At 36.7% G+C, this 23,551-nt stretch overlaps 1 protein-coding gene across 2 annotated transcripts in view; it reads right to left on the bottom strand.

Annotated features, from left to right (window-relative positions):
* luzp2 (leucine zipper protein 2) overlaps positions 1–23,551 on the bottom strand; it is a 126,987-nt gene that overhangs the window by 20,874 nt on the left and 82,562 nt on the right. For both annotated transcript variants that reach the window (XM_036543697.1, XM_036543698.1), the window contains exons 4-7: positions 19,263–19,344; positions 10,284–10,346; positions 7,482–7,544; positions 1,428–1,490 (exon numbers count right to left, since the gene is read on the bottom strand). In XM_036543697.1, the coding sequence (XP_036399590.1) occupies positions 1,428–1,490; positions 7,482–7,544; positions 10,284–10,346; positions 19,263–19,344 (271 nt within the window). The remainder of the gene's footprint in view (positions 1–1,427; positions 1,491–7,481; positions 7,545–10,283; positions 10,347–19,262; positions 19,345–23,551) is intronic.

Below are 23,551 nucleotides of genomic sequence, written 5' to 3'. Positions count from 1 at the left end.
GAGTATGTTTATGAGGTAATGCCCCTCCAAAAACAGATAAGCACATTGACACCTAGAGATGCCTGCAGCATCTGTTTCAGATATTATGTGTAAAATAATCATTGATGGCTGTTATTTTTCCACAAGAAGGAAGTCAACTAACAATGTCATAGAAAAGGCATGTGATTTAAGTTGCCCTAAGAAAAGTTGATTTGACATACAAAGGTTTTTGTTTGTGTATTTCTCTATACCAAATGTCTTAAGAGTACTGAAAATAGTTCACTAGCACTGTTTCCACCCACTCCCTGAGCATATTTGCAAAAAAGGTCAGTGGATAATATATTACTCACATATGGTCGAAAAAGTGGTTTTCCATCTGACCTGATGAAATGCAAATTATGGAGATTTCCCCATGAGGTGACACTGATGTTTGACATTGTTACAACCTAATGTACGTACTACTTTGACTATTCCCACCAACGATGTAAGGGTTTAAATTATTAAATTCATTTCTATACATTTTAAAACCTGCTCTTCTAGTGAGTTAATGCAAAGTCAGGATCAAGCATTGAAATCCATTGAGCAAATAAATTTCCACAGTTTGTTTGCTTTAATGTTACGCATATGACAGGATTGCATGTTTTTTGAGGGAACTATAATAAGCTATTGTTCTCTCCCTTTAGCTGGTTATAGAGATCTACACATGGTAAATCAAATCAGAAAACTGAGGCACTTTGTGCTTTTGTTGTCTATTATACATTTAACATTGTGTCCTTGATCATGATCAGTGTTTTTTATACTTCAGCTTCCTCCTCTGTCTCACAATTGTAGATACCATGACAAAGACTTTCTGGGTGGTAGCGATGTGCCAATATCAGTGTCCTATCTGCCAATTTAAAGAAGACACAACTGACAAACAGGGCAAATGATTACAACACCAACAGTCATTATTTTTCCTGGAAAACCTAAGCTCATTATAACCGTTGTGAGTAAATGTATTCAATGGACAAACTTCTCTCAAAGACGGGTATAGGTCATTATATTAACCACAAAGAAACAGCCACAAAACAGAACAGTCTGTGAAAAAAACACTTTACTGTGTACTGTTTGGGCCATTTTCATCTTAGGTTGTCATGTCTTGGTTCAGAGGTTGGGATTCTGTGGTATTTGCCATGCTTCACTCTCCATCATACATATTATCAGTTCATTGCCATGTCCTCATGGTGTGTACGGTGTGTGGTAAAACAACCTCAGCTAATGTAGCAAACTTGCTGAATTCCCCAGGACTCCTTTTGAGCAAGTGGAGCCATGCATCTATGAGAGTGAGGAAGCGCATGTCAACGGTGGACATCGGCATGAAAACCACCTTACATTCGAGGGAGGCTGTTCAATGAAGTGTGATGATGGAAATTATTTCAGAAAAAGGAAGAAAGAAGCTTTCCCCTTACCTTGAAAATCAAATCCTTTTTCCCGTACCGGAGCTCTTTCAGTTGAGCCTGGATTTTTTTGGACTGCAAGGGGAAGATAAGGAAATGTGCGTCAGATTATTTGAATACAGAAATTGGTTTGAGATCACATAGTGGGACATTTAAGGCCGTAGTGGAGAGCTCTGTTGTCAGCTCTTACTGGGTATGGCTCCAGCACACAGGAGAGACCTTTGCAGCACAGGAAAATGAAAATTCTCTCCTCCAATTAAGCACAACGCACACATAATGCAGCGGCGGTGACATGCTGGCTCCCTGCCCACTGACAAAAGTCCCGCTCTCACTGCCACACATTCGACATCCAGCCGTCCCTGGCCATCACCTCAGGACACCCATCAGCAAGCTCTGCAAGGGAGAGCAGAAGTGGCTGCCTTTTGAAGTGAACTGAGAGGCCGAGGATGCCATCCCACTGGGGCTGGCCTAATGGGCTTTGAAGCACTTTATCAAAAATGCTGGGTAAGATAAAATGTCAGAAGCGTTTTCTCCCCGTCTTGTTTTGACTGTTCCCAGGCAAGCAAAAAAAAAAAAAGTACTGTAAACTCTTTTAATCAAGCTACTCACTGATATTGTGGAGTGCAAAGTAATATTGATATTATTTATTGACAGATTTTTATTTGTTTGTATTTATTTTTATTTTTTTACATGTCAAAAATATAAAATTTGTGGGTGCAATACACAGAAGTCAACACAATCTCACTTACGAAAAATCCAAGAAATTGCATAATATTCACACAACATGAAAGTATGTACCAGTTAAGAAAAAAAAATGACAGAACACACATATCAAAAATGTCAACTATCAAAAGTTGAACATTTGCCCCCCTATGTTGAGTACAGGAAGATGACGCAGTATAGCAATTAAACTTAATGCTCAGTTTTCAATTCAAGTGCCAGGGTGAGAAAATAAATAAATAAATAAAAACCTTAAGCCTACAGAATTCATTCCTCTACTGGCATCCCTTGAGCCAGTGCTGCTACCTTTCACAATTTACAATTTATACTTTCCTTAAAGTGCAGCTGTACCAATACTCAATACTATAGTACTCTTACATTTTTAATGCAGAGTGTGAAGGAGAGCCTTCACCACCTCTTTCCTTGGAATAAATGCTAATTGTAAATTGTCAATTGTGCCAATCATTTGTAATTATGTGCACATGTTGGCAATTTGTTTGGGCAGCCAGCCTATTGAGTAACGAGGCACACTTGACTAATTGAAAGGTGATTAAATACAGGTGTGGCTGGGGAGCAGGGAAGGCTCACTTTGTCCTTGCTACTGGCTTGTATAGGCTAGTTTCTTTGTCTGTTTGAATATTTAATATAAATTTGTTTGTTTTTAACATTTTGTTTTTGGCTCATTTATGAGAGAAGTGGCCACCTTCTCTACACAGAGAGAACCTACTTTTATTTCATACTGCTCTTGGGAGATTGGCTGGAGCCACAAGGTTCCAAAACCTTCACTACTAAATATGATAAATAAGCTTGACCTTGTGGTAAGCCTAGTTTCTTTGCAACTTGTAGCATTATTGCTAGCTTTTTAGTCAAATCACTGTCTGGGTAGAAACATCTGAAATACACTAAAAAGTTCAAGTTTTATGCTAGCAAAAGCTCCAAGATGAGAACTTCATGAAACCAACTCTGCAGTAAAATCAACTCATGTACTACTAAGGCTTATTGGCACACCACCTTGATGCATTCTGTGATACTTCAGCTGCATTGAGTTACTTCACACAACTTGTATTCACTACTGGGAAGACTGCCAGATGGATGAACTTCACCCCTAACAGCAAAGTGCAATGCTACAGAAACCTGTCGTTTCAACAATGATTGAAAGTAAGCTGTGAAAAAGTTAGCTTTTTGATTTAAAAAAAAATATATTAAACCCTTCAGTTTATGCAGATGTGAAATGTTTTTATGAACACTGGCAAAAGATTTTAATTTTTACACGCTGTTGTGAAATGTAACCTCACTCGCCCTTATTTAACAATAACATTGGTGGATTCAACTCGATCAGCTATGTAGTCAGATGGCTAGCTCTTATTACAGTGAAAAAGGGTATCCCTTATTACCAATGATAAGTAGTCGATTAAACATCAAGATTGGATTTAAATGCTGATATTGTTACCAATGCTGGTCAGCATTAGTTACTTGGATACATTCACTTGGCACTTGTGATTGTCCCTTGTCAGCAAAGGGACAAAAGGGGTGTTTGTTAATGATGCTCAAAAAGAAACATGCAATGATGTACATGATGTCCTTGTATAAGATCCACAGAGGAATAAAGGAAATAACCACGTACGTATTAGATTAGGTTCCTACAAGCACTTAATCATTAGTTGCTACATACAATTTACCAATTATTTGTATTGTTACTGTCTACTAAATAGATTAAACAATTAAATTTCTATTCGAAATTATACATGTAGACCTGGAGTAAGCATCACAACATGAAACAGAAATAATTCCATTATAAGATTCCTAAATGGTCACACCAGAGCAAAAAATGAAGCACAATTCATATAGTGAAATGCATATACCAGATGAAAAATAAATAAAAAACAAACATAAATCTGATTTCTCAATGCATGGTATTATCCAAAGATTTACAACTCTCACTTGTAGAAACCTATATATATCAAACCTGAAGTGCACCTTGTTGTTAGTGAACTTATTTTTGAAATTTGTAGCGTTGTTTAGGTCAGGACGGTTTCTACTTATAAAATCCCAGAAACTTTGGGACGTGATAATTTAATGGTTTTCCCTTATTTTCTCATGGAAAAAAAAAAACAAAAACATTGCTTTCCACTGAATGTTTTGTGGAGAAATAGCCAGTCATCTAAATTAATAGCTTGAGTGTCCATTTTAAGAAGAAAGAAAAGGTCCAATATGACCATACAATGTAAAGGTATGTAGTCGTAGGTATAAATGTATGAATATGCTTTCAGGTTTAACTTAAATCAGAATTCAATGAAAACAGACCTTCCAGTTTTTAGGCATACAAGAATATTTGGGGTTATTTAAAGTTTAACCACCATGATAAATTTACCACCTGCCTTTTCAAACTGGCAATAAAATAGAGATAGCTGTCATGCTTGAATGCACCATTCTTGGCATGATAGACAAAGCACAACAGAGTAAACAACAGCTCCTTTCAAGGGCAAGTTTGATACGGAATTCAACATCTTTGAATAAAATGAAGTTTTATGAATATCTCATTGGGCCAAGTTCTCAGACCCAGATTAAGCCTACCCCTGGTCTACATACTGAAAATATCCATTAAAAATTGTGAGTTATTTTCATTCAAGGAGTAGGATAAATCTGGGTGTGTAAAATTGGCCCACTATGTTCCTATGTAGTGACTCAATGTTCTTGTAACAGATTACACATAATTAGAAATTTTCATGTGGCAACAACTGTCTGTATGTATAGTATTTATAATAAGGAAATATTAAAATGGTTATTTTATTTATTCTTCTGCAGAAACATATATTCAGTCTTCAGCAATCTGCCTAGTGGTGAGTACATGATGTGTGAAGTAATCCAATGTAGCAAAGGCACCACAGGATGTATCAGATCAGCTCACTCAAAAGCCTTAGCAGGGCATAAACTGAGTTTAGTGCAGAGGAAATTTCATGAATTCCCTGTCTTTTACAAGCATTAAAGTTCAACATAGGTTTATTTATTTAGATAGTTTGTTTGTCTGTCTGTCTGTCTATCGATCTATCTAGTCATTTTAATTAAATTATAGTTACAACAATCTCCCAGCTCCTGTCTACGTATAGTGTCTGCCTCTGACATAGAGAGGAAGATGGTTGGGTTTGGCTTTGAATAATGCCCTGCATGATAACTGAATTTCGACAGTCAGAAGATCTCCCCTTTGTCAAGAACCATGATAAAGAGCAGACTGTCTGACGAGAAGTCTGCGTTCGGTCAAAATTTATGCCAGCAGATTCATAATCCCACTCTTATTGTCAGGGTTTAAAGTTCCACCCCCTCCTCAATCAAAGTGTCATGCTGGTAGAGTGTCATGCTGACTCATTCCTCCCTGAAATGGCCTCTCTGTATGTTAGCTGTCTCAGACTCTTTGCTGCCTGCCCACTGACCTTTTGCATTTTGACACTCAATGATTTTGAAGAGTAGCTGTTTTCTGTATGTTTCTGTAAATCTCTATTTTTTTCATATGTAGATATTTTCACTCTTGATCGTTTTTAAACTCATGCCTCTATGCAGTCTCATGACAATGCAAACTTGGCCTTAATTTGTAAGAACACATTTAAGCAAGTACCACTTCTTAATCTCATTGTCTTCATTGCTTTAATAAGAAATGGCCATAGTGGTGGTAGTGAAAAGCTTGTACAAGAAAAGTTTGTTGTTTACTCTTTTTTTTAAATTATTCAACGAGTCCATGAGGGGGAGCCGAAGAAGATTTATTGTAATGCTTTGCATGCACTAAGTCACTTGGCCTGTAATTAAACCAGCCAAGAGACCATGAGTTTCCTCTTGCCGTTTTCCCTGTCCTGTCATTCCTGAACCATGATGCAGTGCATGTCCCAGTACTGAAAACTGATACAGTTTTTAAAGCGTACTTATATTCAAATATACAAAACATTGTAGTAATATCTTATGAATATTTGACTTAAACCAGTGTTTCTCATCTTTTTTCATGAAAAATCCTATTTCTAGCCCATATTCTACAAATAGGATCCTATTAATATATATATATTTTTTAAATCCTATTTTGGAGCCCAAGTATCTAACCCTCTCCCACTACATCTATGAGAAATAGGATTCGTTTCCTAATGATCCTCTTTATGATAGGGTTTCCTTGAATGCACTATATTAAAAAGAGGCATCTGTACTTACATTTTCTAATCAGTGTTAAGGAGAACCCCAAACACTATTAAACTGGATTGAGACCTTAGCGCATAGAGAGGTTACTTTGTTTCTCCACACTTATGTACTGCCTACACACATTATCACTCAGTCAGTCAATGTGTCTGTCTCCACACCCCTCCATATGCCGCTTATAATGGAATGAAATGATACAAGTAATAGCAGTAGTAGTCCTGGAGGCTCCGTGTCCATACGTCTTTTTTGTTGCAAGTGAGTAGATAATTGCCTTTGCTCATTGAGTCCTTAATTGAACACTTTTCATCATTAGATGTCTACTGGCATAAATCTGTGCGTGCTGCACCTCTGAAAGTCATTTCAAGGCAAAGAAATGTGTCTGTGTTACAGACCAAAAAAAATCTTATCAGTTGTCAAACAGAGGTGGAAATCGCATTACATTACCCATAACAAACATTATCATGCAAGCCCTTCCAGGTAGAGATCAGAGAAAAGAAGATTGGAAGAACTGGGCAGTATGTGCTATAGGGGATAAAGCACTAGGCAGCACAACAATGCATTAAATCATCTAGCTGTATAAATGGGAAGCAGTGAGAGTCAGATGTGAAATCATAAGCATTGTTTTTCATCCTGGAAGCACAAAGGAACAGTAAGAGTTACAACCAGATTCTCTGCAACTGATGTCCCGCATCGCAGCCCAAACATGCCTAATTCGGTAGAAATTGATCTGTGAAGGAAAAGGCCTCACAATTTCAATGCATTTCACCGCTGTAAATGAGATGGAGTTGATTGATATTACCCATGTGCATCTGGTAAAGGAAATATTTTGAAGTGAATGGAGTGTGCAGTTTATTGCATTACAAATTTGGAAATGAACCCTAATATTTTTGCATCGCAGATTTTTCTCGAGCTATTAGTTCAAGACAATTGCTGCTTTTATATTTTTAGTTAATTTCTGTAGAGTTAAGTATCTTAAATTCTCTCTCCATTTTTAGCATTTTATAATTTCGGTACCAAGCTCTGTTCCAAGAATAATAATAATAAATGCTGTGACCAGGTCATAGTTATTATATCAGTTTCACTCACTTTGTGTGTGTGGGGCTATGAATGTTGAAACCCGTTACAGTGTCTTTGTCTCCAACTGTTCCATTCAGAGGGAAAAAATGCCCTTACCTCCTCTGCATGAATGCCACACAGCTTGTTGCCAGACAGGAGTTTGTTCTTCAGGCTTTTGTTCTGAGAAGAAAGAAAGAATATAAATATAGAGGAATATAAGCTAAGCTATCCATATATTAACTCTTAACTTAACTCTTCATCGTTTGAAAGCATCTCAGCATAATCTGAATAATTTCCCTCATGTTTCCTTCTAAATGTATTGCTGTGAGGATGGGGTTATATTTGTGGTATATGACATGATTTGGAGTAAGGTAAGGTAATGTTAGCTGACATTGTCCTGCTTGTTCAGTATTCAGGCTGTTATTCCCTCACTGTGTCTCAGCTGCTGCCTCCTGTCCCCTGAGGGCTTTGGCAGTACACCAACCCTAGAAACAGACTTCCTATTCATCTAATTACAGTCTTGCTAAATGCTAAATGGAATTAAATAATACTCGTTCACAATATGCTATGACAACGGGTAACAATCTTAATTAATTTAAACACCATCAACTCTGCTGGAAATTATGACCAAAAGGGACCTTAGACTCATTAGCTTGCTGGTTAACTTATTGATCAAAGAATCTTGTATCTTCTATTGTCATTCTAGACTAAGCCTTGTTCAATGTAAAGAGGCTATTAATAAAATAAGAATCAGAGTTCATCTCAAATGAGAAACGTACCTGAAATTAAATTGTTGCTCTACATCCACTGCTTTGCTTCTAGCCCTATGACATATTGCCTCTGAACTAAAATTTGCCTGCAACAGTTCATTTATGGTACATTTAATTGTTGCATGGTGTGTCCATCCAAGAACTGCATAGCCCAAGTAGCTTGGTGGGTCCATGGATTGGTCCATGAGTACTGAACGGACATCTATCCTAGTAGAGCATAAATCGGCAAGTGGTGCGACAGAAGTCAAATTAAAACCAGCAGTCGAGCAGCAGGGTGGAAGTGAATACAATGCAAGTTTTTATTGTTTGCAAATATCACACGCTTTGTGTGGGGCTTGGGTGTGGAAGCCATGCCAAATCTGTTTCTATTCCTAGCTGTATGAAGCCATTCTGGTTTCCGGCACAGTATGCGGAGCGCACAATATGTGGAGTGCTATATATACTTAGAAAACCTATATAGTGATATATATAGAAGACCTGCAGGCACAATGCAGTCATTAAAAAAAAAAAAAACATTGGAAATCTGAAGTCTTTGAAAATCTGAAATCTTTAGATGATCTAAAAATCATCTAAAACTCATAAATTAATGACTTAAAACAATTTCATTGGACCATTATAACCTCACTGGATGAACATCCAGAGTCTTTTATGTAGTATCATTTAAGACATTTAACATACCATATTCAGCATAAATAAGTTGTACTTTTAATTGGTGACTTCTAGAAGTCTTATAAATGATTAAGCACTTAGAGTGCATGTGCCTTTCAATGCAAGCAATGGTTTATGTTTTACCTCATGCGAGCCCAAATCTACATTAATCTAATATACAAACAGAGCAGCGTTCAAACAGGGTTTAAAAAATAGCCTGACAAGGCGTTTTTGTATACAGTCAAGTGGCACTTAAAATAATTCCTCACTACACTCTGAACCATATGCCTAATCTTGGAAAGGATGTTTTACTAGAGCTACGCAATTGATGTGAAGCCTTTCATGAAATAATTGTAGAAGGCTTTGCTGAAAGTTGTGTACCATTGAAAACTCTTTAACATCACACTGTAACTAAGATACATGACTATGACCTAATGAAAGTTTCAGACTGCACAGTATGAGCTACAACAACACGTCTAAACCTAGCTGGACTGTAAGCCCAGGTCTGAGGCAAGCAAAAAAAGACTAAGGGAATACCTACCAGATACTTAACTTTTGATTTGTTGAATGTATGCAACATTTTCATGACCAACATAAGTTTCACAATCAGCTTTACCTCATTTATTTTGTGTATGGGTTATATAAGTACAAGTAAGTAAATAAATACAATACAGTTGCCATGTAACTGATTTAGTTACACTGCTGTAGGTGCATAATAGGGGCTGTTAATGTGCAAAATGATGCTATTCTTTTGTATTCCAGTCCTGTGTACCCTCCTATCTGTGAGGCCCAGCTGTGAAAGGCTGCCGAAAAGTGGGACAAAGTGTCAAGAACAGATTCCCTGCATCATTACCTGACCCTGTAAAATGCCAGTGTTAAATACAGCTTGTTAAAGAGAGCCCCTCCATAACAAAAGTAGCATCCTTTGCATATATTTACAACTAATGAAAGAAGGAATAAAAATGTAAAATAGGCAAGGCAAATGAAGGTGTACAGTTCCAATTTACAGTCAAGTCCACTAATTAAATACTGAGGAAGGGAGGAGGTCACAAACAACAAATTGCTAACCTGGCACAAATAGTATCAGATCAGTTTGCTGGCCTTGAGGTTAGACTGTGCGCTCATGCTGAATAATACTGTAGAGATAATCTCCACCTATATGGTATCCATCAATATTTCAGTATTTCTTTAATATTGCAAGTAAATGTCCATGGCCTATTCACTCATTACTGCAATAGGGAGAAGACAAGCATGAACAATGCATTCATCCCTTGTCCTGAGAGGAACTCCATATCCATATATCCATTTTTAACAGTATAAAATTAATATGTACTGATGGATAACTGTTGTTGTGCATATGTTCTTGTACTATACTGTGTGCATACTATAGTGAAATAACCAATGATAGTCAGACTGGCAAGTTCTGGATGGGGGTGGCACTGGGGTTATAAAATAAGGGGTTATAGACAACATAGATGGCAATGAGTGGAGAAGACCTCACCTCTTGCTGCAAGTCCTTGATGATTTTGCTTTTCCTCTCCATCTCTGTCTTCAGGAAATTTATCTATAAGGACATGAAAATAAGTGCTTCAGTACACATTCCCAAGTTATTCATCTCAAAATTAGAAAAGCCCAGCCTGTAAATGTATCATTTATTTGCAGTATTATACTGTCAAACCAAGGAAACTGGTTACAGTAATTATCATTACAAAATTATCTATCTTACTTTTTTTCTCATATTTTTCAAATGACAAATCCTTAATGAAGAGCCTGCTAATTATTAGTTATAAAGAGCTACTGTATATAATGAAAAAAAAAAACTGAACTGTAACCCTCCAGAAGAAGGCTTGGGTAATCCCTTACAGTAATTTAGATGAAAACCATAGTCTGGTGCAGGCTATGGGTTGAAGACTTGTTTTTATACTGCGCACCTCATCCAAGGACCAAAAGATCCAGTGCCAATGGGTAATACATGGCAGCCACCACTAAAACTCACTCCGGTCTTGCAGCAGAGACAAGACTTTTTTCACCGGTTCAAAGAAAAAAATGAAATACAGTCACACACGTTTCTCAGTCAGCAAGGAGTTCATCTTGAGTGCAGGCTGAGTCCTACAGCCTACGTTTGAAATTGGCTTCAGGATTTGCTAACAATGACCATCTCATCACTCTCAGACACTCTTTGATTCATCAGGTGACTGTGAGTTGCTCAGATGACATTAGTGGAGTAATGCCTATCCTCCAATGAGCACCCATTCCATTTAAGTCCACCATGTGACTTGTAGTATGAAAAATGTGTGTGAGCAAGTGTATTGGAGGTTCACCTTGCTTCAGCATTCCTGCATGTTATGTGACAATAGGAAACTTGCATTCAATCCGCTCCATTTCAGACCAGATAATTGTCATTGTATGTGTGTGAGGAAGGGAGTGAGAAGCCAGTCGTTGGCTAGCAAGCCAAATCTGTTTAATTGCTCTAGGCTTAATGCAAGTATGTGGAATGAGGAATGAGCTAAATGAGGAATTTTGTCACTGACGACTTGAGTTAAAACCCTTATTTTCTGTAATACATGCAGTGGGATCGTTTACGGAGATAGGTAGTCTTAAATTTAGCACCACTGCATGTTAGAAGTCTTCAGTTGCATATGAAATTGCATCAGATACAGTTCAGCATCACTATTGCTACAGTGAGTTAAAGTGGTTATTATGAAGGGGGGGGGGGGGGGTGGCACAGACATTGTTCTCTACTGGCCCATAAATGCCTTTATTGGAGCAACTTGCATTTTTTAAAAACCTTACAAGCCCCTCATTACTAAAATGTTTTGTACAGCATTCTTGACAAAGAAATTGTCATAGATTGCATCAGAGTACATTTCATATAAACCTCATTTTGCATATAATGTAATGGAGTAACAATTTCACCATTGCATTGCTCTTAACGAGAGCAACTTGGATACCTTACATTTTTTACACTTTATCCATTTATATAGTGGGATATGTTTACTGAGGGAATTGGGGTTAAATACCTTTTCCAAAGGTACTACTGCACTACCTCACTTTGGAATTGAACCAGCAGCCTTGGGGTTGTAAGCCCTGCTCTTTACCATTACAACTAACTCCTGCCAAGCAGTAGAAGAGAATTCACCTGGAGCAACAGTAGTTGAGTGCTTTATTTGAAAGGGAGATATGTCCTAATAGAATGCCTTAAAATAACATATAGTAGGATATTAAATGACAAATTTGCTCTGAAGAGTGTGGGGAACATATCAAACAGTAGTAAGAAAAAAAGTGGACTCAGTTTGCACTCAGTCTTCTTGAGGAAATCAAAGATAAATTTCATGCACAAGTCACCTTTGTCTATACAGATAATAAAACTGAGCTAACTTGAGAGGAAACTGGGCTGCAACAGATAGACATTTCAGAGTATTATCAATTATTAACAGCTGAAGTTGAGGGAAAATTGAGTGATCTCCACAAATAGCACATTGCCTATACTGTGCAAAAATACTGAAATCAACTCCAGTATTCAGGGCCAATTCAAATATCTAATCATATGGGTGTGGTCATCAGTGAGCCCATCTGTGTAGTGAATCAATAAAGCTTTGAGGATAGAGAAAATATGCTCATATTTGAGTAATTGCCTGACTGAGACCTCCAAAAATGTTCTATATTAGAGTGGCAGGTAGTATAATAGAGACATGAAGTTCATAGCTTATTCTGAAACTATTTTGTGTTACACTGCTTACAGTTGCAATACATTGATACACTTACAAGTTGAAGATTAATTTATAACAGTACAGGTCATGCACTGGATAAAAAGTGACTGAAGAGGAGTGTGAAACTTTCAGTCAGAGCCAAAAAAGATTTTAATGATCATGTAATCACACACTCAACTAAACTGGGGTCTTTTGGTCCCAGAAAATCTCTCATGATATTTGTGCAAATTCAAAAGCCATGTTAGATTATGCCTTTAAATATTTCCCTTGAGCTATGACCAGACACATTTCAGTCCAAAGTAAACATTTAATATGTCAGATATTTTGGAAAAATTAATCGTATTTCTTTCAGCAAAAAATAAAATATTAAAATGGTTTTGTGAATTCCACTTTATGCAGAAAGCCAGTCCAAAGTGAAGGTCACCTTTTTAGGCTGGCCATTGCATTATAATTTGCAGTGGGGAGTTCTATTGGATAAATGAGTACCGTTTTTAAAATTAGTCGAAACAAACATCTGTGTGACATGCTGTGGCAGAACGAATGGAGGAGCTAAAGCATTGCTTGAGCTGTTAAAAATGACTAACCTTATGACTACGCTAAATAAAACCTCAGACCCAACCTTATGCCAATGCTTAATTTTTTGACAACATTACAATGTCAGTTCAGCAACATCTCATGACTTGATTCCAATAGCAGCCTAATGTTCTCTGGGGCTGGCACACTGATCCTGAAAAACAAAAACATATGCGGGGGCCATTTGAAAGTAAAAAAATCAGTACATATTCGCCAACTGCCATATAGGTCTATACTCTACATTTTTTACATTTCTGCCTTTAATAATGTATCAGGCAATCACCACTTTTTCATTGTAAGAAAGAACTCGAGTTCCTCCTTTCCCTCTTTCAGTTTATCACCCCATCCTAGAAATATCTCCCTTCCTTACCTTTTCTTTGAACTCCATTTTATATACCCATTACTGATTGGTAATCTGCCAGACATGACACACATGTACATTTATCAAAATTGATCAACCTTGGTTTGATTAATTGATCTTAAAGAAGAGCCATGGAGAGTCAATGAAAGTCAGGCTAATTCAAGACAAATAACTCGAACTAGCCTGACTTATTTAAACCATCTTTTTGTCAATTAGGTGCCAGCATGAACATAATATTTACACATCTCTTCTCAATGTCTTCTCTCCAAAAATATTTTAATGATTTGAGAGATAATTAACATATCTGTGGAAGAAATTAGCACCTCTTCACAAAGTAAGCAGTAACTAGAATTTTCATGCTCAGAAACAAACCTAGAACAACAACCCTCATTCTGGGATCCATCTCTTTCCACGTTTGCCTGATTAGACTCATAGTTTGTATTTGTATTTATGTCTCTAATATGCTTGTAGGTTACAAAAAGCCTTCAATCTGACTAATATAGACAAAGCCATAGTTAATAGACTGAAGAACATTCACTGGCATTGCTACTGAAGCCCAAACCCAGGGACAACATCTGTAAATGAATAGACTGTATTATTTAGTATTTGTACTTAATATTTGAAGTGCGCTCAAGTATTTTGTATATTTAATGTGTGTGTGTGTGTGTGTGTGTGTGTGTGTGTGTGTGTGTGTGTGTGTGTGTGTGATTTGTTGTTTTTGGTAAACTCAATAACATGGTAGGATTCCCCAGAAAAACAGAAGTATTAGTGGAGAGAATTATTAGTGCAGAGCAGGTGAGTATTTGTAAAACAAAATGGATAGCTTCTGAAAAATTACATGTTAACCTACCATCTCCATGACGAATAGTGGAAGTTAAATGGGCATATCTCTGGAAAGTTAAACTGGCTCACCTCTATTCAAGCAAACAATTCTGTCTACACTGGTAATACAATGCCGATAGGAACATTCATCTGAACAGCCATCTAAAACAGAAGGCTATACCAAGCATATTCTCGAGTAGTTCCGCCTTTTCTATTTTCTTTCTGACATGTACTAAATTTAACAACAGTAGATCTCTAGAAATGTAGTCATGTACCTAACTCAGCTGTTAGTGAATGGATGTATGTATAGGTAGCATAAACGAAAGCCTCCCCCAGTTTAGTCAAGGTTTGGCATCATTTCACTGACATTAGAGAAGCAAAGGAGTCAATGGCCAGGGCAGGACAATCTTTATTCAATGATGTTACAGCTAAAGAGCAGCTTATGACAGCAATTCAGAGTGTGCACTGAGCAATTCTCCTGTGGCAAGAAGAGAATAATATGTGTATCAAGAAAGACAACAGGATCAGAATGAATTCAAACATCTCTGCCAGCAGAGGAATCAATAGCCATGACTGACAGTGTTCTATGACTGTTTTGCTAGCAATTATTTTTCAACTATGGTGGGAAAAAGCAGGAAAAATGGCAAAATAGGAACAGTTATTGTACTGAAAAACTAATCAGATGTAATTGTAAGATTGATTCTTACATTTTCCATTATCTGGGATATTTTTAAAAATGTCCAGTAATTAAATTAAACCATTTGTATAGACTTTTTCAAGGACCAGACATAATAACAACAATAAAAAAATAGATTTGAGCAAGCTCAAAATCTCTGTATCCAGGATAACATGTTTGCAATTGATCTTGATCTCAAGGCAGATATTCAATTCATTGCAGTAATTCAGAACAAATATCTAGCATTTTTTGTTCAATGGTGCCTGTTATCACAAATCTTGAAATAGACTTTTCATAAGTCACCATACAGCCCAAACTGTGAGCTAAACCACTATAGAGATTAATAACGTGCCACAGAATCAAAATACATGGGCTGGATTCCTAACTGGTACAGTTGGTATAGTGTTTACTTTTAAGCACTGTGAAATCCTAATGAAGCTTATCCTTGCCAGGCAATCATGAATGCTTCATTCAATCAGCCTTATGACATTTAGCAAGCACTATAAATTCAACCAATGAAAGCTTGGATGAATATAATTAAAATATGCAATTGGCTAACCACCAAAGCGTAACATTTGTGTTATTTATGACATATGAAGTAGGATGTAGCCCAACACTAAAAAAGATGTTCTGCTTGGTTTGTTTCTCAATAGGTTTGGATGTGCAGGAGTCAGTACACCTGCATGGTGGGGTAAGTCACTTGCTGTTGTGGTGGAAAGTGTATAAGTGTATAACCCATGTGTAAATTGTAGGCATTGCCACTTTCACCCCGCCAGAGAGAAGTGGAGCTTGACGTGGTACGATAAAGCTTGTTACTTGGTGGAGATAACTGTTGCATGGAGATGGTAGGCATTGCCAGTAGATGTTAGTTTTTGATTTTAACCACAGTTATTGACACAGTTATTATTACATGGGATGAACAGCAGCAAATGAGCAATAAAATATAAAACATTCATGATGAGAAATGTGCATATATGCCCAAACAATTTTTTGGGGGCTCTGCCTGGTTTTTCAAGCACTTCTCTTCTTCCGAATTTACCTCCAAAGTGTCATTCAAATATAGTGGAAGGAAGAACTATTGCAACACTGGTGCCATGAAGGCATTTAATAAAATTGAAAGTTCAGTTTTCAATTCACTAGAGTGAGATTGACTTTCATTCTTCGAGTCATATTGTTAAGTAAATATTTATGGGTGTGTGTTTGTGCCTGTTCTGTATCCATGTGTCATCAAACTCAATGAACATTAGAAAGCAAATTCATAATCTCACAATAAATATAAATAGAAGCAATGGTCATTATTTGATGCATACACTGTGGTAGAGTCTGTAATGGATGTGTTTTCCATGTTGTGTACGTAGGTAGTCATTGATAAAAGTTAGGTTTTTGGTCATGCGGGCAATAAGGAAAGTAACTACGGCCTTGAACTGATAGTTTGGGAACCCCTTGAGAGTATAAGTCAAGGATTGAGGCTTGTTGCAGTGATTGAAGCTTTGATATTGTGAACTGAGGCTGTAATTGTTTCAGCTTACTGCAGTTGACCCATGCAGTGATTAAAGCATTCTGTGTTTCTTTTTGTGAGGGCTATAGGATTTCAGCTAAACTAAACCAGCTATGGATAAAATCAGTGAACATAACCACCAAGACCATGAGATGCTTCAGCTCATAATTCTAACCTCTGCTCCGCGAGGTTGAATTCTTTCTTTGATCTTCTTCTAGAGGAGGAAAATTCTTCAGTATTAATAGGATCTCACAATCCAAAGCTCTGAGTATCCTACACTGTGGAACAGCTCTCATGACCTTGCTAAAATATTGTGATCTTAATTCATAACCAAACTTTTGAACAAAAAATACTCTCATAAAAAAAAAATAAATAAATAAATAAAAAAAACTATCAAACAGCGGTTACCTTTGGGCTTTATTTTGCCTATACACGGATGATTTATGAAACCAAAACAACAGAAAGAGGCTGTATTATTTATCGCTCTGAAGTTGCAATGCAATCAACACATCAAACATATTTGTCTGTTGCTGACATATCAGTGTCAGTTGGTTTTCAAATTCAAGAGGAGCTTCAACTCAACCTTTACTCTCAATTTCCCCCAAGGCCTTGAGCTCTGGCACCATTTCTAGGTGAGAAAATAAGCACACTAATTACAAACAACACTTGGGCCGGCTGTCCTAAGGTGCTTTCCAAACACATTAATTCACAGTACATGCCCTTTAAAGCAGTGCTAAAAATGCTGGCCATTCAGAGCTAGACATTAATGTCTAATTAAAATAGACACTATTGTTTTAGACAGGTATGACAGTCTTATGCCTTTGTAAGCATGCATTTTACAAATGACGACATTCATTTATGACAGGAACTGCATTCATTTTCATGTAATGGGCTGAAATTTTGTCCCCTCTATGAGTCATAGGACATTTTATCCTTTAAGTTTGATTCAATTTTTTGATACTTTCTATAATGTGAAAAAAATAATACATACATACACACAAATTCAGAATTATTTGAACCTTTTGAAAGAAAACCAGAAGTACACTGGTGCTCCAGTGATGAGAAAGTGAGACTTCAGGGACCCCATAATGGTTGAAGCAATCATATACTGTGAATCACAGACTTCTAGGAACTCCACAGTAAAATACTGTGATTGGTTTATATCAGTGAGTCACTGCCAACACAAAATAGCCTCACCCTTTTTGTGATTCATGAAATCTCATTCTCCCATTACTAGTATACCTCCATGATAATAGCTCTATTCATACTTTTTTTTTTCTGAGTGAAATTCTTTTTCTTTAAATCATGCAGATGATCACATCCACTCCAGCAATATGGATGAGTGTTCTTACGTTAAGCTGACTTGAGACCAAAAGATTATGGGTTTCAGTCCTCGTTAGGCCACTGTTGTTATACAGTTATATATTTAAGTTATACACTTAACTTAAATAATTTCAATAAATATTCAGCTGTAGTATGTACAAACAAATAAATGCAAAATGAACTGACTTAATTACTTCTGCAAAACATATCCACAACAAATGTTTCACTCATATAGACACAAGGTCATTTATTATCTATTAAGTTGTCTTTATTCTAGACAACAAAATGAACAATAAAAATACAATGTTGCTCCATTGAAAGAAATACTTGTTTTGCCTGCTTGCTGTCAGCCAGATGTGTCACAGCTCAGTCTTCTCTGGTCTTAAAGACCTGTCAAATCCCAGTTCTCAGAATGATTAATAGCAAGTAAAAAAACCATTACCGAACAAAAACATTACAAAACAAACATATATATATATATATATATATATATATATATATATACACATACACACACACAGTTTTATAAAGTGCTTATTGCTGTGAACCTTGATGAATGCATCTCCGTCAATCTCAAATTTTGTCTGGAATAGTAGCCATTTTGGCACCATGGTGCCAAAAACAGCTTCCAAACAGCCTTCTTGGGTTTGAATGCAAAGTACAGTGAAGATACAATTAGTGTCAGATCACAGTGAAAAGTTTATTTTAGAGAATGAATACCTTGTGCTGGTACACAGTAATTCACAACAGAGATTCACTTACATTGTTTCCACATGTCAGTGCAATTTCGGTTCAGTGCCACTTAGAATCTCTCACATAAAGGAGGTATAAAAACCCGACAAAGAGCTTTTGGCCCATTTGTATGTTTTTTGCCATGTGCTCTGAAATTCTAATGACCTATAGTTACATTCACACATGTGGACTGATTAAAAATGACTAACGAACAAACCTCTGTTCATCTTTGGAAATAGATTATGTGTATATATCCTGCCATTTATCTGACTCTAACTTGGTGTCCCTGGTACATTTTCTGATAAATAGCTTAGACAGTGCAAAGCAGATATGGTGATGAAGTGGTAGAAGATCTGGCCCCTCTCTCTCTCTCCATTTTGTGCCACTTTTAATGGTTCTTTAAACACAGGGGATGACTAACAAAGAGAGTTACTGCGTAGGCATGCAACTCCTACCCTTTTTACTGCAGGGTCTGTGTTTTAAAAGTTCAATAAAACCCAAAGGAGTTTACCCATCATTGCTCTGGCTGTTTTTTGATGCTGACTTCTGGGAAGTTGTGAAAATAGCAGATGATTACAGAAATGCAATGCATCACTGCCAATTTGACCAAAATATATTGCACATGCATTACATCATGGATTGAATGGAGAAGCCAGAGGAGCATTTGCAGAACAAACAGTTAGGGAGATGCTTTAAATCTTGTGCCCCAGGTGACAGAGTGAGAGAGGACTCAAAGCCTGGGTGAAGGGTTATGGGTAGGGGAAAAGAAGGTGTCTGTCACTTACTGTGGCCTGCTGCTTCTCTGCTCTCTCTGTAGCCTCATCCAGCTGCTTCTGCAGGGCTGCCTGGAGCGACTTCATCTCTTCCCTGTGAAAAGAAAGGACAGAAACTATTCAGTTAGACAGTGCTGATCTGGAGCTGTCCAAACACCGAAATCTCAAAATTCTCCCACAATTAATATGTTAATAAAAAAAAAAGTCTATCAAATTCACACCTAAACATATCATATGCATCTGACATTACTGGCAATACTGCATGCAGTTATAACAGCAGCTAAATAGAAAGGTGAGAATTTCAAAATGACAATGGTTAGTACCCTGCTTATTTCAGTTTCAGGAATAACCAAAGCACCTCAAGATCACAACTTACCAACCACCCTGTATGTGTTAGTGTGTCTATATATGTTTGAAAGAGCAATTCAGAGAGAGGGAGAGAGAGATGTGGATGTTAGCTGATAAATTAGACTGAGACTGAAGACTTTAGCAGACAACTCATTTCATGATCACATATATGATCTTGTTTGAATAACAAGTTAAATATTGTAATGTATGCAAGGGTGTGGCTGTCATATCAATAAGGTTATGCAAAAAGTTAGATTTTCCATATCCAGGATCATAATCCAGCAAGCCTTTTAGTGAGTTTGTTTTCAAAAGAGGAATCCTCATTCCAATTTTGGCCTCAAAATAGACTGACATGAAATTAGTTACACATAATTTTTTTTTTCATTCAGTGTAGTGAGACTAATGTAGAATACTACAGAGCACAATCCTAGAGCATTTTTACTGAGCCTATACGTATCCTACAGGAAAACAGGCCTCCACAACAGACAGTGCATTCATTTTATTCAGTAAGCAAGCACGTAGCATGGCTGTACGCCTATGCTTCATGCTGAGAGCATCGATTACATCAAAATGAAAAGGTCTTCACTATATCAATTTATATTTGCATTGCACCAAGAAATCAATAAAAACATTCATTGACTTCTTGGTGCAATTCATATATTAATTGATATAGTAAGGCCTTTTTGTTTTGTTAGAGGTGGCGTGGTGGTTATACAGATTTCACCCATTTATTGACCCAGATCAGACAGTGTTTAGAATGCCCAGTGAATATCCATGGGTATAAAGGGACAGCAGTGTTTTATTTCACATTAATTTATGGCAGGTAGCTTGAAATAAACAAATAAATAAATTCATGGCAACAATCAAAACAGCCTAGGGTCTTCATTTGAAGATAAGAAAGCAGAGGCCCTTTAGCCTCACTTAGCATTCTGAAATGATAACACACATAAAGATATGAGGTTGGCCAACCCCCCCTTCCCTCAACTGGAAGAAAAATAGAAACCATTGCACACCTGAAATCTGAAAAATTGAATTTTGTCATTGCTTTACCAGGAGCAGCTAAAAGACTGACCCTTAATGCACTCCATCTGTTGCAATGGTGTTGCCAAAGTGAGTTTGACGACGGCCACTTTTTGAAGCATTAAACAGAACCATTGCTGCCTGTTTCATTGCAAGAGCACAGACAATAATGAATACTCCAGATGTAGCTCCAAGGTTTTTTAGTAGGTGTACCTTTTGTTAGGTTCTAAAAAAATACACACAAAGAGAAAATGGCATCTTTATTACGTCAATGTGTGGTGTTTGACAGTTGTTACAGTGATGGGGTTTTTTATATCTTTCCTCTAAATAATTGCCAAAATATGTTGCACAAACAAAGTCAGGATTCATAAAACAGCAACAATGTGGGGCTATAGTCAAAAGTCAAAATCAATGAAAAATGTCCAAGATATTGTGCATATATATATATATATATATATATATATATATATATATATATATATATATATATATATATATATATACACACACATATACATGGGTATCATCAAAATAAGGTACAAATGGCCCATTCCAAACTTTTCTCTTCTTTTTTTCAGAACTATTGAAGAAAGCTGAAGTTCATGCATGTATGACACACAGCTGGAATTGGTACTAGGACTGTCATTGTTTTCAGCTGTGGATGTCTGTTCATTACAGAAATGTCTTATTTTATTTCATTTTTGTAATTTAGATGTGAGACAATTAACAGATTTTTACTGTTTGTATCACTTCTAAATTACAGTAAAACTCATATAATATCACTTCTAGTTTCATACCATGTGTGTACCACAGTGTACTATAGTCCAAATTTCTGAAAATCACATTGTGTGCTTGACTGCAATGTCATCATCTATTTCTAGCATATGACATAGGGGCCAACTTCAAGAGGAGATTTTCAAATTCATTTTTTACCTAAGCTTTATTTGCACAGGTTTCATTGTTCAGATTTTTTCAAGAGAGAGCAAGTCAAAAATGATAGCAATCAAAAAGCAATGAATTCTCAGGTAAATAATACAAAGTCTACAATACACTATTCATACAAAATGGACAAGGAAATATCAGCCTATATACAAAATTTCTCCAAATAACATTGGATTTTTCCTGATATAGAAAGCTAGAGGCACAATTTAATGTGCGGCACACACCATGTTATCGTATATTAATTTCAAAGGTGACAAGAAACTGAACACCATCCTTGAAAACATCAGAGGCATTATTTGTTCATAATCAAAAAGGCAAAAGAGACAAAGTTAAGTATTAATTCAAATAGTTTCCCACTTGTAGGTAGTTCAAACATTCAAACATGAACTAAAACAGGGGGGTAGGCACCTAAATGTATAGTCAATACTCTTAAGTCTCTTATGGGAGCATAGTTTAGGAAGTTTGTAAACTAAATTCCATGGGAACTACACCTCTTTTCATTCAGCATGTTCCACGTTTTCTATTGAGACTTACCTATAGAACCACTAATGGAAAGATCACACGATTCAGCCAGCAGAAGAGAAGTAGATTCAGTAAGCTATTAACCTTAACAATAGCCTATAGTTTTCAGAAGTTCAGAAAACTGTTCCTACATAAGATGTCTTGACAAGCCTTTAAATCCAAAGTGAACACGAACCAAAGTTTAAAATTATTCTAAAAAGTGTGCATTGTCGACTGAGTTCAGTGGATGTATGGACATTTCTTCCAGCTGATGCTGTTGAAGATCACCAAGACATTTAATTATTAAACTGGGATTGTAAGCACTCAAAGTATATGGTACATACTCCAGTTGGCTTGAACAAGCCAATCATGGCAGTAGCTAGAAGTTACCAGCTATCAACTTTGGTCAGCTGACCAAAGATTTTCAATTTGATGTTGCCTTGTGCAGACATGCATGTGCTTTTCCATGATAGGTCCACAAGTTAGTTCAGTTTCAGCAGCTTAGTTTGTTAGCTATGTAACTAGCAAACTAGGTAACTAGCAAGTTGTCAGCCAGTGATGTAATGTCAGCTGCTCATTCTACTCAAATTCAACGCCCATGTTTGTGACATAATTCTTCTTGTTACTCCTGCAAGAAAGTCTGCAGAATGAGTTGTGTTGCTTTTTTAATAATAGAGCAATACTGTACAAGGCCCCACTGGTTTAGTTTGAGAGCAATGTTGAGTGTTGTAAAAATGCACATTATAATTACATGGGAAAACAGTGCCATCAGTGTAAAAGACAAATGCAATTTACAGGAAACCTGTTCCCCCTTGTCTGAAATACTTAAACCATACATACTTATGATAAAAATGATAAAGATAATGACCTAGAAAATGGCGTCCTTGGCTGGAGCAACTCCAGATGTACCTACATATCTATTTGGAAGAGGAGGTGGCATTAGACTGTGGGCATGAGAGGAGGCAGTGTTGGATTGGGGACTGAAAAGTCAGAGTGTGTGATATAGTCCTCCCCCAAATCACAGAGTGAGTCAGCGAAACAGTGGTGCAATAAAGCATAGCACACTGCAGTGGGCCGAAAAGGAAGAGGAAAGCAGGGCAGCAGGGCAGCAGCAGAGAGGCCTGTCCATATGGCCCCAAAGGATCTTTATTTATGTAAGCCAAAGTTAAATATGGGATAGCTACCTCTATGAAATGTCAGTATCACAATGCATTCTTCATGAAATTTCCTTTGAAAATACATCAACTGCACTGCCTTTTTAATGAATGACTGCAAATGTTTTACATAAGAAAATACCTTTTATAATGCTTAGTAATGATACCATGTTTTTTTTCTTTGTCAGCAAAGAAGATGCGCATTTTTTAAATCTAGCTTCATATGCATGAAAGAAATTAATATTTGTCAGACCCTGAGATGCTATACAAATCATTCTGCTGCCTGATGGTGTTATTTTGCATTCTGAAGTCCCACATAATTTTAATTTCTGTTTT

Source organism: Megalops cyprinoides, chromosome 13 (assembly GCF_013368585.1).
Source record: "Megalops cyprinoides isolate fMegCyp1 chromosome 13, fMegCyp1.pri, whole genome shotgun sequence".
NCBI lineage: Eukaryota > Metazoa > Chordata > Actinopteri > Elopiformes > Megalopidae > Megalops > Megalops cyprinoides.
Note: the sequence above shows the minus strand (reverse complement) of the source record. Positions and strands in the feature narration are given on the sequence as shown.